Source organism: Syngnathus acus, chromosome 1, assembly GCF_901709675.1.
Source record: "Syngnathus acus chromosome 1, fSynAcu1.2, whole genome shotgun sequence".
Lineage (NCBI taxonomy): Eukaryota > Metazoa > Chordata > Actinopteri > Syngnathiformes > Syngnathidae > Syngnathus > Syngnathus acus.
Window position 1 is genome coordinate 856803 of NC_051087.1, and position 16204 is coordinate 873006.

The 16204-nt window shown below is 52.2% G+C and overlaps 4 protein-coding genes across 7 annotated transcripts; 2 read left to right on the forward strand and 2 right to left on the reverse strand.

Moving 5' to 3' along the window:
• Positions 1-162: 162 nt before the first annotated feature.
• On the forward strand, positions 163-2101 carry alkbh5 (alkB homolog 5, RNA demethylase). The gene is made up of 4 exons (XM_037247648.1): positions 163-1037; positions 1129-1209; positions 1416-1538; positions 1816-2101. The coding sequence occupies exons 1-4, from the start codon at positions 340-342 to the stop codon at positions 1967-1969; spliced, it is 1056 nt and encodes a 351-aa protein (XP_037103543.1). The 5' UTR covers positions 163-339; the 3' UTR covers positions 1970-2101.
• Positions 2102-3573: 1472 nt separating this feature from the next.
• smcr8b (Smith-Magenis syndrome chromosome region, candidate 8b) lies at positions 3574-6708 on the forward strand. 3 transcript variants are annotated; one of them, XM_037247620.1, is made up of 5 exons: positions 3574-4023; positions 4478-4718; positions 4800-4884; positions 4947-6164; positions 6258-6708. In XM_037247620.1, exons 1-5 carry the CDS (start codon positions 3814-3816, stop codon positions 6628-6630), a joined length of 2127 nt encoding a protein of 708 aa, XP_037103515.1. In that variant the 5' UTR covers positions 3574-3813; the 3' UTR covers positions 6631-6708. The 3 variants fall into 3 exon arrangements, with proteins under 3 accessions (XP_037103515.1, XP_037103504.1, XP_037103494.1); XM_037247609.1 differs by having other exon boundaries at positions 3575-4023; positions 4478-4884; positions 4947-5838; positions 5869-6164; XM_037247599.1 differs by having other exon boundaries at positions 3575-4023; positions 4478-4884; positions 6258-6700.
• An 11-nt stretch (positions 6709-6719) lies between these two features.
• Positions 6720-12022, reverse strand: zgc:112980 (uncharacterized protein LOC503706 homolog). Of its 2 annotated transcripts, none has more exons than XM_037247586.1 (24): positions 11838-12022; positions 11276-11414; positions 11101-11209; positions 10849-10939; positions 10596-10746; positions 10433-10514; positions 10222-10347; positions 10021-10083; positions 9811-9933; positions 9591-9746; positions 9468-9521; positions 9192-9403; positions 9040-9119; positions 8875-8964; positions 8709-8786; positions 8525-8629; positions 8291-8393; positions 8153-8216; positions 7865-8088; positions 7703-7782; positions 7545-7631; positions 7381-7467; positions 7206-7301; positions 6720-7144 (listed from the first exon to the last, which is right to left on the reverse strand). In XM_037247586.1, the coding sequence occupies exons 2-24, from the start codon at positions 11403-11405 to the stop codon at positions 6977-6979; spliced, it is 2559 nt and encodes an 852-aa protein (XP_037103481.1). In that variant the 5' UTR covers positions 11406-11414; positions 11838-12022; the 3' UTR covers positions 6720-6976. The 2 variants fall into 2 exon arrangements, with proteins under 2 accessions (XP_037103481.1, XP_037103474.1); XM_037247579.1 differs by having other exon boundaries at positions 8153-8222.
• Positions 12023-12075: 53 nt separating this feature from the next.
• ptcd1 (pentatricopeptide repeat domain 1) lies at positions 12076-15964 on the reverse strand. The gene is made up of 8 exons (XM_037247633.1): positions 15446-15964; positions 15169-15309; positions 14879-15097; positions 13668-13769; positions 12919-13494; positions 12739-12855; positions 12473-12655; positions 12076-12356 (listed from the first exon to the last, which is right to left on the reverse strand). Exons 1-8 carry the CDS (start codon positions 15848-15850, stop codon positions 12135-12137), a joined length of 1965 nt encoding a protein of 654 aa, XP_037103528.1. The 5' UTR covers positions 15851-15964; the 3' UTR covers positions 12076-12134.
• Positions 15965-16204: the final 240 nt, after the last annotated feature.

Sequence of the window (16204 nt, forward strand, 5' to 3'; positions counted from 1 at the left end):
CACTCCAAACTTGGCCTACCGAGCTACCAGCAGAAACGCGGATTGATTTTGGTTGGCGTCACCCGCTGGAGCGGACTGGCGGCTAATGTTAGCCTAGCGCCGCGCGGACACCGACTGATTTCGACGACACTCGAACGGGGAGAAATCTAGCGGACTAGCTCGTGTGAGCCGAGCCGAGCTAACGGGCAAACGAGTGAGACCCGAGCCATATCGTGACGGGCCGCTTTTGACGTCGCCACATGACCTCCGCCAGCTAAACTTAGCAGCGCCTAGCAGCGCTCTCGCTCGCTCGCTCGCCTCCCCCTCTTCCTAGCAGCGTTGTTTTTCGGCGGAGCCAGCATGGCCACCAGCGGCTACTCCGACCTGCGCGACAAGCTCCGCTCGATGCCGCCGCACCGGGACGAGCACCGGACAAGCAACGGCAGCACGGGGCGAAAGCGGCGTCGCCGCGAGTCCGACGACGACGAGTGCGATCACAGCGACGACAGCGGCGAGCACCGCGAGCAGGAGGCCCACCGGGTGCGCAGCAGCGTCCTCCAGAAGAGCATCTTCACGCCGGAGGAGTGTGCTCGCATCGAGGAGAAGATCGACGACGTGGTGGCCAAGGCGGAGGCCGGACTGTACCGCGAGCACACGGTGGACCGCGCGCCGCTGCGCAACAAGTACTTCTTCGGCGAGGGCTACACGTACGGGGCGCAGCTGGAGAAGCGCGGTCCGGGCCAGGAGAGGCTCTACCGCAAGGGGCAGGTGGACGACATCCCGAGCTGGGTGCACGAGCTGGTCATCCAGCGCCTGGTGTCCGCTGGCGTCGTCCCGGAGGGCTTCGTCAACAGCGCCGTCATCAACGACTACCAGCCGGGCGGCTGCATCGTGTCCCACGTGGACCCGCTGCACATCTTTGCGCGGCCCATCGTCTCCGTGTCCTTTTTCAGCGACAGCGCGCTCTGCTTCGGATGCCGCTTCCAGTTCAAGCCCATCCGGGTGTCCGAGCCCGTCTTTGTGCTGCCCGTCCACCGCGGCAGTGTCACCGTCCTCAGGTAAAGTGTGATTTTCTTTCAACTTCCCTTCAATGTGGATTTCTTATTCTTTGCAGTGGGCTTGATTGCCATGTTGCTGTTTGTTTCGCAGTGGCTACGCCGCTGATGACATCACACACTGCATCAGACCTCAGGACATCAAGGAGCGGCGAGCCGTCATCATCCTGAGGAAGTAAGTCCAAACGCATGGCTCCATCACTTCATTATTGACCAATGAAGACTCGCCTTGTTTGAGTGAATTCCCACTTTGCTGCCATCCCGGTTTGCTTTCTTTACATTACGCGCCTGCTACTTCTGGGTGGGAACTTTGAACCTCTTACGCAATGTGTGACTTTTGAAGGCCTCCGTTTGTCATCTAACGTTGACGTTTTCTTTCAGAACCAGACCCGACGCCCCCAGACTGGACTCTGACAGCCCTTTACGTTCGGCCCCGGTGGAGCGGGCGCCCCCCCTCAAAGCCAAGCGCTCGCATCGAAGGGCCGACCCGGACGCAGCTCACAGGTACGTGCGGTGCCGAGCGGCAACGTTGCAAAGGCAAATATTGTTCCAATTTTTTTTATAGGGCACCAAAACATTTACCTGTCGACTATCAAATTAATCAGATTCGTTAATCAAAACAATTCACACATTAATCCATTATTAGTTGCAGCCCTCTAATTAGATTGAGACATTTTCCTGACCAAATCCTTGTTCTGATCGATTTATGCATCCTGTGATGTTTTTTTGAAATTCGGAACCGAGGGAAAAAGATGGAAATGCGCTGCCATTTTTGCCGCAGGCCACGCGTGCTGGAGATGGACAAGGAGGAGAACCGGCGGTCGTCCGGCCAACGGCGTCACAGCTCGTCTTCGGACGACTACAGGAAGCGCGACGCCGACTACGACAAACATCGCGAGAGCTCGTCGCGCAAAGTCAAAATGCGGCGTCACTGAGGGCCCACCCGTTTTCTTTTGACTCGTCTCTCGCGGGAGAGCTGTTACTGTCTGAAGATGTACATACTTTGGAAAGCTGCTTGTACATAAGGAAAGCGGAGCTGTACAAATAACACTTGTCTTAGTCTTGAAGCCTTTTTTGTCTTCTTTTCCGCCAACATTTCACACATTTTGTTTGTTAGCCTCAAGCAGTTTAGGAAGATTGAAAATTTGGACCTCCTTCACGAGCGCCAGAGGCCGCCTTGTTGCTTTTTCTCTATTAAAGCACAAAACCTTGCTCACAGTTTGTTTGCTGCTTTCACACGGCCATTTTGCTTCGCCCGCTCGCTCACATCTATAGTTACACATTGACAGAAATAACCTGGCCACGCGCAAGATAAAACTTTTGGGGGGAAACCAGTCATGCTCCCCAAACTGCCAAGCTGGGAATCCGCTCGGGCTATTAATATTTAACGGCAAAAGACGAGACGTTGCCAGTCAGCAACGCTGCTTGACATTTTCACCACACGATTGGCAAGGTGCGCTTTTTGATAACTTATTGCATTCAAATGTCAAAAATGTCAGCTGTAATTGGGCTGGAGTTCCTTTGTGGGGCACTGTGGCCATCACTTGACGCCGGCATAAAGAAGAAGACCCTCATATTTGAAAATATTTACATACATCAAAGAAACAAGATGAGTTGGAGTCAAGTTCTAAATCTATTTGACCCCCATGAGTGTGAGTCATTTGCTTGCTTGCGGCAGGGGGTCCACTATAAATAGAGTGCAGCGCATCGACACCATCGCAACAGGTGTAACAAAGTGCACAACAACACTGTTTGCAATTTTCCCACGAGGTGGCGGGCCGTTCATTTCACGCCTAGGCCTTCACTAATGTCCTACTCAGTCTAAACGATTCCACATCTTCATGTCTCCATGACTGTCAAATTCCATATAGATTCAAGCAAAACAATTCAGTCCCTTCACTGAAGTCACAGTGCACTAATGAGCCTACTAATGGGCTACTGGCAGAACCATCAAGCAATTTGTTTTATTTCGTAAATGTTGATTTAATAATAAAGAAAATCACATGAATATAGGAGAAGGAGAATAAAATGCTTTTTACTCACAGGTTAGCTAGCGCGGGGGCTGGACGACCATCCTCGCAATATCCAGTTTTCCTCGAAATGTCCGTCTTGAAAATGGCGATCAATGACTTCTCCACCTTCAGCCCTTGTGGGTTGAAAAAAAAAAAAAAAAAAACCATCCAGCGAGATCTTCACAAATGATCGTTTTCGCTCGTTCAAGTCGCCAACGGGACAGCAGCTTCCGTTTGGATAGCGAAGCCAGGTATCTAATTAGTGCGTATCCAATCAGGACACGAACGTGATACCTGTGAGCTGTCGCAAACTTGAAATCTGATTGGTTATCAAAACTATTTTGAAAAACTATCCATATATATAAACTATCTGTAACTAAGTTTAGAGCCCTAACTCTATTTTCAAACTCCATCACAAGTTAACGCGTTTTATTATGAAGCGTGAGCGGATGTCACCAGGATTGCTCATGCTTTTAATTTTGAAGTCGGAAGTCGCGGGGGGTCCGAAGCACGTCACACTTGACCTCAGCGCCAATTTTGTCTTCCAACATTTCGGTACTCAAATGTTAGCAAACCGCAACCGTCAGTCGTAACACTTGAGCGACTAAGGCTTAAGGCGACCTTTTCTTGAGTTTATTCCTCCCGAAAAGGGGAAGTCAATCCCGGGAAGCGTGTGACTACTTCTCTGGCGGTCACATGACTCTCGGTGTCAGCTGTTGGGATCCGATGTCGGCCGGAGAAGCCCCGATCTTCGCCGGGGTCCGCCGATGATCTCGTCCCCGGACCTTCTGCCTTTCACCGGGCCGGAGGGCTTCGGCGACAGCGAGGATGGCGAGGCGGAGGGAGAGCGCGGAACGGCGAGGGGGCTTCTTCCCGAGGAGCTCTCCATCCCCGACGCGAGCGGCGGTGGGCACCCGTGGAGCTCCGCCGCCGGTTTTCACAGGGACTTCGTGCTGGTGGCCGAGTTCTCCGAGGAGGTCGGTGATGATGAGTCGTCCTGACTTGGCTGGATTGGATCACGTTATTGATTGTTACGACTGATTACAATTTGCACGATCGATGTCTATAGCGTTTCTTGAAAGGGGAAACGTCAATAACGGCATATAAAGTATTTTTCCAAAGTTCAATAACACGATCCATTTTCGGAGAATACGTTTCAGATGTACGATATCATAATAAAATGAAATACATTTGTGTCCATTATTTCCGAAATGATATACCATAACTCACTGGACGGAGAAAAAAAGTGTTGTGATAGTTGATAAATCAGAAAAAAAAACAATATAAAGTACTATATTGCTTGTAAAGAATATATTTCTGAAACATTTGAACCATAAACATACAATTCTATAAAAAGAAAAATGCTGAATAAACTACATGTATTATTAGGCGTTTGATGCGTAGTAATGCACTGCCGTCAACGTCCACCAGGTGGGGCCTACGCCCGTGATGACCATACCTGACGAGGCGGGCGCGTCGGGATCCCTGGACCTGAACCACTTCTCTGTGCGTATCATGTCTGTGGACTACCAGGCGTCAAGCCCGGGAGGCCCGCCCTCCTCGGGGCCTCGGCTAAACTTCAACGAGGACTCCGAGGTGGTCTTGGGGGACTCGGCCGACTGGGTCTTTGCCTACGTACGCCACATGACCCTTCTGGACCTGTCGGCCCGCGGTATGGTGCGCCCCTTCTGCATGGCCTACGTGTGTTCAAGCCAGGCCAAGATCATGGACAACTTTGGACGGCTGTCGGCAGGATTTGGCCTGGCTGCCGACAGCCTCAAGACTGGAAACCGGCAGACCTTCTCCTTGGAGCTGCACCGCAAGCTGCACCAGCTTCAGTAAGAACGTCCAACACTAACTTCCAACTTTCCCTTTTCTTCATCATTTTCATCTGTTTTAGATACCAACGCTTGGCGCTGCTGCAAGATGACAGCATGAGCGGCGCGGGTGAGCAGCTGGAGGCGGTGGAGCGAGCCATCGCCACGCACAAAGATCTCCTCCGCCAGGTTACTTCCTACCCCAACAGGAAGCTAAAGCAGCCCGACTTCTTGCCCTACGAGCCGGCCGACGTCTCGACGGACGCCACCTCCATCCCGCCTCCTCCTCCACCGGCAGCCCACCTCGCCGGCTCCGAAGGTCGGCTGAAGCCATTGCAGGAACTCTGCAGCGCCTACTTCCTGTCGTTGATGACGGAGCAGCTGGCGCAAACGGAGGTCCGCCTCCGCGGCGACGTCACCGCCCTGCGGAGCGCCGGCATCACGCGTGCGCTGAGCAGGAAGCTCAGACTGACCAACTTCCTCTTCGAGCAGCCTGAGGATGAGGAAGAGGAGGAGGATGGAGAGGAAGCGGTTGCGCGGGAAACAGGAAGTCGGCCGAGCTCCCAGTCCTCCGTGGAGGCGAAAGAAGAAGAGATGACGGGAAGCGCCAGCAGCGGAGACAGCATACAAGTCATCGGCACGGAGAGATCCTACAAAACACTCGCCTCGTCCGCCGCGCCTGTCACCTCGTCTTTGCTTCCCGGCTCGTCCGATCCTCTGGCCGCGCCTCTCCCCTCACTCGATTCGTCTCTCGCGGCCGTCTCGGACCCGGGGCCTCGCCGCCTTAGAGTCTACGCCGGGAGGAGCAACAGCGAAGACAGCATCGAGGTCCTCAGTACCACCGAGTCCATCGTCGTCGAAGACCTTGCCGCCATCAGCGAGGAAGAAGAGCCCATCAAAGATGAGAAAAGAGAGGTTACGGCAAAGGACGCTGGAGCGGGTAGCGCTTATCAAATGCTGCCCAATCTCCCGGCGGAGCCGTGCTCTTGGCCACAGAGCGTGGACGAGGTGTCGGACGGCGCCGGCGAGACGCGCGCGCCCCACCGGACGCTCTCCTCGGACAAGGCGGGACTGCGAGCGCAGCGCTTCGTCAAGCAGAACTCCTTCTCTCGGCAGGTGGTCTTCTGCCTGCTGAGCGGCCGTCCTCTGGTACTGCTCTCGGGAGATGGAGACAAGCTGCGGAAGACGGTGGACGCCCTGGCGCTCTTCCTGCCGGCTCCCGCCGGCGCCGTGATGCCGTGTTTGAGCGCACCGCTCCAGCTGAGCGACCTGCTCACGTGGAGGCTGATTGGATTCCACAGGTAAGGCTTCCTTCACAGCCCAATTTGGATTTGGGCCAAATCCGATTGTTCTTATTTAATCTTCAAGCTTGGTCATCTTCATCCCACATCTAGGTCTCCGTCCTCGGGCCCGCTTCACTGGCTGAGTCGTTACAGTCGCTACCTGGCCGTGCTGGACTTGGACCAGAGGACGCTACGCTGCCAGTTGTACTCGGGTTGGCTAGCGGGCTCCCTGGTGGGCTCGGCCGTGCCCGCCGGCACCTTCCTGCTGCACGTGCAGAGCGGCCTGACGGCGCTGGCCAATCGGGCGCTGCTCTTCACCTTCGCCCGGAGAGGAGACAAAGACGACGGGCTGGATGACGGCGACCTGAGCGTGATGCGTTTCCTGTCGGAGCTCATCAAGCGTCAGCACGCTGCTCGCGGACCGCCGGCGCTGCGTTTCTCCTACGTGGCGCTGTATGTGCACAAAAACACCACTGCTGTATAGACTTGCAAAGGGCTGCAACGTTGCCGGGACGGAGCGGCAATCAAAAAAAAAACAACAACAAAAACTGTGCTCAAACAATCAGAAAAAGCTCAATGCCAGACGTGTTTATATTTTAAATTAAACATGCATGTGTGCGTGTGTGTGTGTGTGACATTCCAAAAATAAAAAGGCACAAAAGGTGTAAAGATGCTGCCCCAAAGTGTCAGCATACCTTGATAAAGTCCATCCAAGTCAAGTATTCAAAAGATTCGAAACACACAACACACAATATTCGATACAATCTCCATTTGGTTCTTTTTGATTGACAGTTTGGCTGTGGGCCTGCAGCGCCCCCGGTGGCGGTCACTTAGAGGTTCCAGGCGGGGCTGGAAGGATCCAGAAGGTGCTGGATCGACTGGAGAGAAGCGTTTGCTGTTGTCTGCCAAACCTCTTTCTGGACCTTCTCCACGATGGCGTCGTTGAAGCCGTCATAGGACAAATGGGTCCAGAACCAGCGCAGAGCCCAAAGGCTCTTCTGAAAAATCCAGAGAGTGTTCATGAAAGACTCGAAAGCGGACTCGTTTGGATTGGATTACCTCAAAGGTGCTGAGAATGGGGACGACGGGCATGAGATGGAGGATGTTCTGTCGCAACGCTTTGGTGAGCAGCAGCAACACGGCCTGATCCGAGTACTGCCACCACACAACACGCACACGCTGGGAATTACACGTGCATCGGCAACACCGACATCGCCGCCGCGTGTGTCGGTACCGGCAAAAAGTTCTGCGGGATCTTCAGTTGGGTGGCGAGACGTTTGCTGTAGGAGAGCAGGACGGAGTCTGCAAATGCGACGGCCTCCTGATGCCCAGAAGAAACGGCGGCGGTTCGTCACTCGCGCGCAAACATAAAATACACAAAGGGACACAAAAACATACTCGCTTGAAGTCGGAACTTGGTTCTGGGATGCTGCTGAGGGAATTTGTGAGCGTGACCATGTTGAGTAGACTGATCCAACATTGGCTCTGAAAAGACACACACGTCAAACAAAATGGCTGCGGTGCCGGAGAGAGAGGTAAAAGCAATTGGAACTTACGCTGTGGTAGCAGGCCGCCGAGTCGTGGAGGACCTTGAGACCAAAGTGCACCAACTGCAAACGCGTCAGCGCTGACGCACCTGGACACACGTAGGCCCACGTGGGTGGAAGGAAGGCTGGAAGGGTGAGGGGAAGGACGGACGGATGGACACACACACACACCTGGAACACAGTCCCAGGTGTCGCCGTGCGCGCAGAGTTCCCCCGTGGGTGCGAGGCTCATCCTGGGCACCGTACCCGAGCCAAACAGACGGAGGTAGAGCGGGAAGGTGAACGCCGTGGGCCGTGCGGTGGGGCCGCACTTTGGGAAGAACATCTTCAGTGCCTGGCACGTTTGGCCCTCCAAGCACAGCAGGAACGGCAGGAAGTCCTTCAGCTGAAATAAACTCCACCACAAAACGTTTGTCACCGTCTTTGTTCTGCCAAAAAGGGCCTCAAGGGTTCACTTACTAGTTCCAGCGGATGGGAGCGGGCCAGAGAATCTCGCTTCTGGACTGATCATGTGTCGAAAAATCTTTTGCTGGAAGGAAAAAGCCAGAAAGGCCGAGTCAGAGCCCAGACCTGAATGTCGGCAGATGTTGATCCCACCTGCTGGGTTCTCCAGCTCCTGATAGATCTTGTGCACGATGAGCGCCCGGGACCGGTCCGGCAACAGGTCTCTCCAAAACCAGTGCAGAGCCCAAACGTTCTTCTGTGGTACAAACAGAAGCTCGGCAAAAATGGAGAAACCTGCTCAGTGCTAGAAAAACAAGTTGACATGCTAAGCGCAGCTCGAGTTAGCCTGTGAGCCGCACATGCTAACGTCGTGCCCGACGTTTCTACCTGAAATGTGCAGATAAGCGGGATGATGGGACTCAGAGGAGGAGAGAGGATGATCCGACCCAAGGCCGCGCTGACCAGCAGCAACATGGCTTGATCTGGGAACGTCTGCCAGCAGCGCACCCAGAAAAGGAAAAATGGAGATGTCGCTCACCAATAAGGCGGAAGAGTGCGTGTGTGTACGTACCGACACAAAGTACTGCGGGATCTGCAGATTGACGCCAAACTCGTCCTCCAGAATGAAGTTGGCCGTGCGTTCAGCTTCCTAGTTGAAGAGGAGGAAGGAACAAAAACGAGAAGCAAAATTAAAGGAGGACTTTGCGGGAAGCTGCTAAGACAAGAAGTGCACATACTTTGAGGAAGGCCAGACTGGGTTGGCGGAGCCCGGCGGGCGCCTGGCGAGTCACCTGCACCATCTTCAGCAAGTGGAGCCAAAACTCGGACTACATACGAGGGAGGACATTTCGAGTTGTTCAAGCACAAAGCTTTTACAAAATTGGAGCTCGCAGCTGCCTTACGTTCATGTGGACGGCCGGACAGAGCTCGTGCACCTTCAGGGCAAAGCGGACCAGCGCTAAACGCGCCAGCGGTACCGCACCTGAATTGGAGAGAAGGGTTAAACTTTTACGGGAGGGGGGGGTCACTTAGGGTGAGGGACAGGTTTGCTGACCTTGGATGGCGTGCCAGTCGTCTGCAAAATGGAGCTCCCCCGTAGGACTGACGGACAGCTTTGGCGCCGTGGCCGTGTCCAGCAGGCGCAGGTACATGAGGACGTGGTGCGAGGTCAGGCGCGAGGCAGCCTTAAAGATGCTGAACAGCGCGTCGTGGAAGTTGCCCTCCATGCACATGAAGAATGGAACCAGGTCCTTCACCCAGTGGGTGCTAGACAGAAGGGCATGTCACAGCGCCACCCGGTGGCGGGGTTTCATCACCGCGCCGCACTCACCCACTTAACAAGTTGGTCCGTACAACTTGAAGGTAGCGCCTTAATTCTCGAAACCTGCGGGACATTCATGAGAAAAAAATGAATGGCGAGTGGAGCCGGCCGCGCTGTAGTTGCCGGGCGTACCTGTTCTGGCCCACCAGTCGCTGCACCCTGAGCAAAACCACATCGAAATCCTCAAAGAGCGTGTCCTTCGTGCCTCGGGTGGTGCGCACGCCGGACACGTTCTGTCCTTTCAACACGGACGCCAGCAGGATGTCGTCCCAAGGCCGCACATCCAAGCTGCGCCAAAACACAAACCCGTAAAAAACACACGCTCAAAAGCACAAATTAAACACACACACACCTGTCCCTGATGTGTGTGAGCTCAGGAGGAAACGTTAAATTCCTGTAAAAATCCTGCAGTTTTTGTCGGAACTCTGGCGTGAAATCATCCATAACCAGCTGCCTCTGCAGGGCAGACAACAACCTGCCGCACACACACAGACGCATATGTGAGGGTGACACGCAAGCACACACACACACACACACACACTTGCAAGGATCACGAGGGCACCTGCGCATTAACATCCATTTGCTGCTTGCGGGGGTGGAGGAGGGCGACGCCAGGCAGAAAACCCTGCACAGAAGGCAAAAGACAAAAAAGATTGTAACCCAGATTACACGCACATACACCCACTCACTCCACTTTATTAGGAACACTAACTGGGCAAATGTGCCTGATAAAAGTCTCCAGTGAACCCAACCCCAACCATACCCTTTGGCGTAAAAAAGTCGAAGGAAGTTATCAGCGGCCCCCAGCCTCATGATTGCCGCCGCCCGGGCATCGTGTTGCTCGGCTTTGTTGACGAAATCCAACACGTACTGCAAGGCAGCCGTGCAGCTGCGGAAGGGAGGGAGGGAGGACAAACAAAAGTGCCGTTAGCCGGAAAAGGAGGCACCGCGTTTATGGGGGCGGGGGCACTCACTCGTAGGAGACGCCGTCGCCCATCGAGGACGCCGACATCATCTGAGCCCAGAGCTCGGCTTTGAAGCTCCGCAGCGCCGACTCTGCGTACGAGTTTCCACGGTGAGGACGGTCGACTGGCTGGCAGGTAGGTAGGGGAAGAAGAGGCTGAAGTCAGCACGCACCTGCTTGGCGCAGATGGGCGTCCACCTCCGACAGCGTGACCTTGAAGGCGGCCAAGTAGCCCAGTAGTGTGTGGTTCCTCAGCTGGTTCCACAAATCGCTCTTCTTGTGGCTGTTGCAGTGGCAGGCGCCTCTCTGGATCCACCTTTCACACTTGCAACCACATCACACAATTCCTTGAGAACTTCTCTTGAGAAGTCAAGTGGTCAATTGGAGTTTGCTCAAGCGGGAAGGAATCACCGGTGCGGCACGTACCTCGGTTGCCAATTTGTCGCAGATGTAGCAAAAGCATTGGCCGCACACCAGCGGGTTTCCTGGCACGGGTTCTCCGCACTTGTCTGACGCTCTGGGGGGCAGCGGACTGAGGCTTTAGTGGAGGTCCGTTTATCTGTGGAACGCCTTTTATTCCGGCGCCCGTGCCGGTTTGGACACGTTGTGCGACTTATTGTTGTCGCACAACCTTTATTGTCTGTAGTCAATTGTGTAGACAAGAATTAAAGGCCTCACGTAAACGGATGCTTGGGGCAGTCAAAGCGCGCGTGGGGCAACAGCTCAGCCGGACGGGAGAAGATGACCACCAAGTCTTCGTCCAATTTACTGGGAGACAGTGTACAATCTAGAAAAGACACAAAGCACTGCACTTATTTGGGGCACGCAAAGAGCAAAATGGAGGCTGGCTTACCCTTCGGCGGCACGTCTTGCGTCTCCATGATGATAAGTGACGAGTCGTAGCGGGATGTGTCCCGGTCGCAGTCTTCTTCGTCATCATCACTGACGAGGATGACGCTGTCTTTGTCTGCGGCTGTGCCCATCACAAAAGTCTGGGAAAACAATGTCAGACATTTCAAATCTTTAAACTGCCTGATTGTGGAGAGAAAGCAATCAAAAACATTACAGGAGAGAATATCCCAGATTTTTTAAGGATGTGTACTGACGAAGAAAAGGGAAAATATAGAACACATTATTGGACATATGGAAGATGGGACCAGTTTTTTTTTTTTTTTTGGCAGTCCGTCAAAAGATTGCTCAGTAAAATTGGTCCGAGTAAAAAAAAAAAAGATCTTTCTCCGGTCGATGACGACAAAGTAAGATTTCAAACAAATGCCATGACTTTGATTGGCGAAGCTGAAACGTTTTCCAAGTAAGGCTGCCACGACACAGAAACAGAACCAATATTTCATTTTCACTTGCTTTATAGAGCAGTAGAAAAGTTGAGCAAACGTGTGTATTCATTTCATTCTTACCGGTGTTTACCAATCTTTCGAAGGGATTGATTTTTTTTTATTTGGCGCCGCTGGGAAATGCACATCCGGGTTTTTCTTCTTTTGGGGGATTTAACGCCAATTGGCAGCTATTGCGTTGCGTTAGCGCCATCTGCCGACCATAGCATAAAACGGGAATGCCACCAATACAATTAAATCATGTTTTGATTCTGAAAATAACATTCACAATAAGATACAAAAGCCATGTCTAAGCCACCAATAATTTTAACATGTTTTTATTCTGAAAATAACCTTCACAATAAGATACAAAAGCCATGTCTAAGGTGCGGTGTTTTTTTTCCTGCTGCTCAGTTTGATCCTGGCCGCTGCTCTTTGCTTCTTCCGGCCTTCAATCATCTGGGCTTGATTTCTGACAAAGGCCTGGCTCGTCGCCTTCGACTGCGGGTCCTGCTCGCCTTGGGCCGGCATGCTCCGCAGCCAATGCTCGTAGTAACCGCGGAAGCCGTCGATCTGGAGCAAGTAGTTGTTGCGGGACTTGTACTGGGAGGAAAGCAATTCAAATGTACATTTGATTTTTTTCTATACAGAGTGAGAGGCAGGCATATTTTCACATATTTCCCCATGAAAGAAAGAGTGATGGTGGTCGCCGCGCTTACCTGGTCGTAGTTGGGAGGATACTGAGCGGCAAACTCCAGCTGTTTAATGATGACCTGGTTAGGCCACACCCCCTTGTGGCGCATGCTTTTCAGCAGCGTTTTCAGGTAAGCGTAATCCAGACGGCGACCCGCTCGGCCAATAAGGGCGGAGAACACGTGCGCGTTGGGCTTTAACCCCGCCTCCTGGCAAACAACACGGAGCCAGCCGTCGGTCAGCCGAGACGTCAATGATCACATGCAGTGCTGCTAATGAGAACGTTCAGCACCTCCATGTGTGTGAGCAGCTCAAGTCCTTCCTTTTGGCTCTGGCATCCCAGCGCCAGGCTGCCAAACGTCTGCACGTCCACGCTCACGTTGCGCTGTCGCATGACACCCAACACGGCCTGCAAAGTTAGAGACGAGAGATTACTTTCCGTTTTTAGATTTGGTTTTTACACGCTGCCTACCTTGGCTGCGTCAAGGTCTCCACTTCTGGCAGCCCTGCGAATGACCGAATTGAAAAAGGCAGCGTCCGGCTTGATGCCGTGCTCTTTGGCCACCTTCAGGAGCATCTCTAAAGACTCAAGTCCAGGCGACATGGTGTCCGCCAGCAGCGTCAGAGTCCGCAAGTCTGGCTTCAGCCCGCCCGCCGCCATCTTGTCCAGGAAACCTCGGCCTCCGCCCAGCAGGGCCAGTCTGTCGGACGCTCCTTCCACGACCCCGAAGGAAACCACGCCGCCGCCGCCGGCCTCTCCCTCCAGGAGGTCCAGCAAGTTTGGAGTGAAGTCAACAGGCACCAGTGCAGTTTGCGCCAGTTCGTGCGGCACCACGTTGTTTTGCGTCCGGTCGGCATCAGGTTGGCCGAGCAGCTGACGCTCCAGAAGGTCGACGTCGACTCCTTTGCGTGACTCGGGGTGGGACTGGAGCAGGATGCTGGAGGCCAGCGCCGGGTCACCAATGCCGCAATCCCTTGCGGTCCGCAAGAGCAGGTTGTAGTTCTTGGCGTCCGGGACCAGGCCGGACTTGAGCATCTGCCGCCACACCTGGAAAAGCAAAAAAAAAAAAGGCTTTATTCTAAGAAAGAGTTCAAAAGAAATCTGCAAGTTAAGCAATGACAGAACATTTTTACCAAATTTCAGCAGCTCAAATGCGCATTCATGACAAAGCAACTACGTTTTGGAGGATCTGGGAAACTGTTAGGAAGAAAATTCAAGACCTGCAAAGCTAGCCTGAATCCCTGCTCTTTGTCCTTCAGGCATCCCATCAGCAAGTAGTGAAATGTCTCCTGGGTGACAGCATGACCAACATCCAACATCTCCTGGAAACACACAAAGCAGCACAACTACTTTAATTTTTTTTTTGCAAGCAAAATTTTAAGCTATGGTAGCATAAAATTTGTTTGGCAGCTAGTGAATATTTTGTCAAAAAAAAAAACTTGGAAGGTTCCTGTTGGGATAATTTGAGTGAAGCCTTGGCCTGCCAGACCTGGAGGCCTTGTCTTTACTGTTTATGACTTTCCTTTCATCTAGGTTTTTCCTTTTTAGTGACAGGGATGTCTTTTGATCCCTGTCAGCCATATGTCTCCTTCCTGTCCTTATGCTATCTGTGTGTTTTTGTTCCTGTAGGAGGCCTTCACTAACAATGAGCCAAGCTTATTTGCATAGGCGAAATGTTCTTATTTGGTTCAGAGGAACTTCATTCCTTTTATCTTACTGTAGGTTTGGTTCATAGATTGTTGTTGGTCAGAACTGTTTTTCTTTGTTAAGTGTTATATACAGTTCGAAGTAGTTGCGTACAAGTTATCCTATATTTACTCAATGTTTGTTTAAGGAACTGCATACCAGTTACCTTACATTTACTTAATGTGTGTTGAAGTGTTTAGGACAAGTTACTTATTATTATTGTGTGTTACTTTACCAAGTAGATAAAGTTAGCCAAGGTTTAGTTGCATTGTTCCACAGGAAAGCGGCAATTCAAGTTATCTGATCCCACTCGAGGACAAATCAGCCAACCATGAGAAGAACAGTTGGTTGATGAAGAAGGACGAAGTCTGCGGGGGTCACGGGCCGACAATGAAGCGCTAATTCACACCACACTACATTCCTTAGCTGATAAGCGTTGCTACAGACACTATCTCCCCTCCCTTTAGTGCAGCAACGCCTCTGTAACCAGGGCAACCAAAACATTAAATAGAGGAGCACGTGAAGTGAGAACTCAGAATTGATGGAGATTGTAACTGAGTTTGCTCTCTCTATCGTTCTCCTCGCGAGTAAACCTGTTCCGGTTCTTTTCTCCTCTTCCTTCCAGTATGGTTTAATGTCTGATGGTATTTAGACCTAACAGTTCCAAACATAAAACAAATTTGCGTATTGAACCAAATGTTGACAAGAGTCTGCTAGCTTAATGCTAACGAAGACAGATACAGACCTTGAGCGTGTGGATGCAGGCGTGCAGGTTGTGGCTGAGCGCGTGCATCTTGAGGACGGCGTGGTAGGTGGCCGCGCTGAGGGTAAGGTTCTTGCGTCTCACCTCCTGTTCCAACTTGAGCGCCTGCTCCGTCGCCACGTGTCTGTGCGGCGACTCGGCACAGGCGTTGAACAGAGCCGTGTAGGTGGCGTCCGACGCCTCCAGACCTCGCTTCTTCAGCTGCGACAAAGCCAGTGAAATATGTTGTTGCTTTAATAAAGAAGGTGTTCATTGAGGTGAGGCGTCCTCACGTCGTTGTAGAGCTTGAAGGCCTTCTTGAGGTTGCCGGCCCGCCCGCAGCCTCCGATGAGCACGCTGAAGTTGTACTCCTCCGGCTGCAGCCGCTCTCCACGCAGCATGTTGTGTTCAAACAGCTCCAACGCCTCCTCAAGCTCAAAACAAACATTTGCATCTTGCAGAGATCAGCCACACCCCAAAAATATCTGCTGCTATATTTGCTGATCCAGAAATGATTAGAACAATCACTTTTTTCTGAATTTAAAAATGATTTGTCCAAACAACACCAACCTTCCCATCTTTAATGAGCTTCTTGCACTGTAAGAAGTACCAGTAGGTAGTATTTCTCCTGCCGGGCCTGCGTGAAGGTTCCTCCGGCTTCTTGTCGTCTTCATCTTCTCGGTAGCTCAGGTCCAACATCTCCGGGCTAACTTTCTTGAACGACCTCCGGGAAGAAATGTCGGCGGAGAGATCGCCGAAGTTCTCCTCGGCGTCCTGCTGCCATGCGGAGACGGACAGGGAGAGCTGTCTGATGCTCTGACGTGAGAGGAAGAGCCTCACCAAGGGTGATGGTGGAGCTCCATCGGGGCTGACAGTTCGGTTAGTGACCCCTGCTAGACGGGACAACTTTGCGACCATCACCACTGACTTTGTTGCCCCGTTTCGGTAGCACAAAGTTGCTACAGTCGAGAGCATGGTTAAAATTAAGATCAGGATACAAAGAAGCTATTGAATCATTGGTATATAATCAATTTTCTCTTGTTTGACAACACGGGTTCAGTGTGTCAAGCGCGCCGCCATATTGGATAAGGCTTTACGAACGAGTGACGAGAAGTCGATAGTCGTGAATAAAGAATTTTAAAAAGTCGAGCAAATATAAACACTCGGCTGTCGCACCGTAGACATGTAAAATGTATCCTATAGTAAAGCATTACGGTTTTTTTTTGTAAATAAAAGATTGAAAGTTACCACGTTCTAATCAGTGTTCTGGGTCGATCGATAGCATCTGTATTCGACTGATGTTTGCTTGGAGGCAAGGCTGTTTTTTTT

What these genes read in the sequence shown, in the direction of transcription:
- ptcd1 (XM_037247633.1), bottom strand. Translation starts at nt 15,850, where the DNA reads ATGCTCTCGACTGTAGCAACTTTGTGCTACCGAAACGGGGCAACAAAG. An exon ending in CCTTCAAGCTCTACAACGAC is followed by an intron (nt 15,098 to 15,168) that starts GTGAGGACGCCT and finishes GCTTTGTCGCAG; the next exon opens with CTGAAGAAGCGAGGTCTGGA. An exon ending in GAGACCTTGACGCAGCCAAG is followed by an intron (nt 12,856 to 12,918) that starts GTAGGCAGCGTG and finishes CTAACTTTGCAG; the next exon opens with GCCGTGTTGGGTGTCATGCG.
- alkbh5 (XM_037247648.1), top strand. Translation starts at nt 340, where the DNA reads ATGGCCACCAGCGGCTACTCCGACCTGCGCGACAAGCTCCGCTCGATG. An exon ending in GGCAGTGTCACCGTCCTCAG is followed by an intron (nt 1,038 to 1,128) that starts GTAAAGTGTGAT and finishes TTTGTTTCGCAG; the next exon opens with TGGCTACGCCGCTGATGACA. An exon ending in GACCCGGACGCAGCTCACAG is followed by an intron (nt 1,539 to 1,815) that starts GTACGTGCGGTG and finishes TTTTTGCCGCAG; the next exon opens with GCCACGCGTGCTGGAGATGG.
- smcr8b (XM_037247599.1), top strand. Translation starts at nt 3,814, where the DNA reads ATGATCTCGTCCCCGGACCTTCTGCCTTTCACCGGGCCGGAGGGCTTC. An exon ending in TGGCCGAGTTCTCCGAGGAG is followed by an intron (nt 4,024 to 4,477) that starts GTCGGTGATGAT and finishes AACGTCCACCAG; the next exon opens with GTGGGGCCTACGCCCGTGAT. An exon ending in AGGCTGATTGGATTCCACAG is followed by an intron (nt 6,165 to 6,257) that starts GTAAGGCTTCCT and finishes TCCCACATCTAG; the next exon opens with GTCTCCGTCCTCGGGCCCGC.
- zgc:112980 (XM_037247579.1), bottom strand. Translation starts at nt 11,405, where the DNA reads ATGGGCACAGCCGCAGACAAAGACAGCGTCATCCTCGTCAGTGATGAT. An exon ending in CGCCCATCTGCGCCAAGCAG is followed by an intron (nt 10,515 to 10,595) that starts GTGCGTGCTGAC and finishes ACTCGTACGCAG; the next exon opens with AGTCGGCGCTGCGGAGCTTC. An exon ending in CTCACACACATCAGGGACAG is followed by an intron (nt 9,747 to 9,810) that starts GTGTGTGTGTGT and finishes GTTTTGGCGCAG; the next exon opens with CTTGGATGTGCGGCCTTGGG.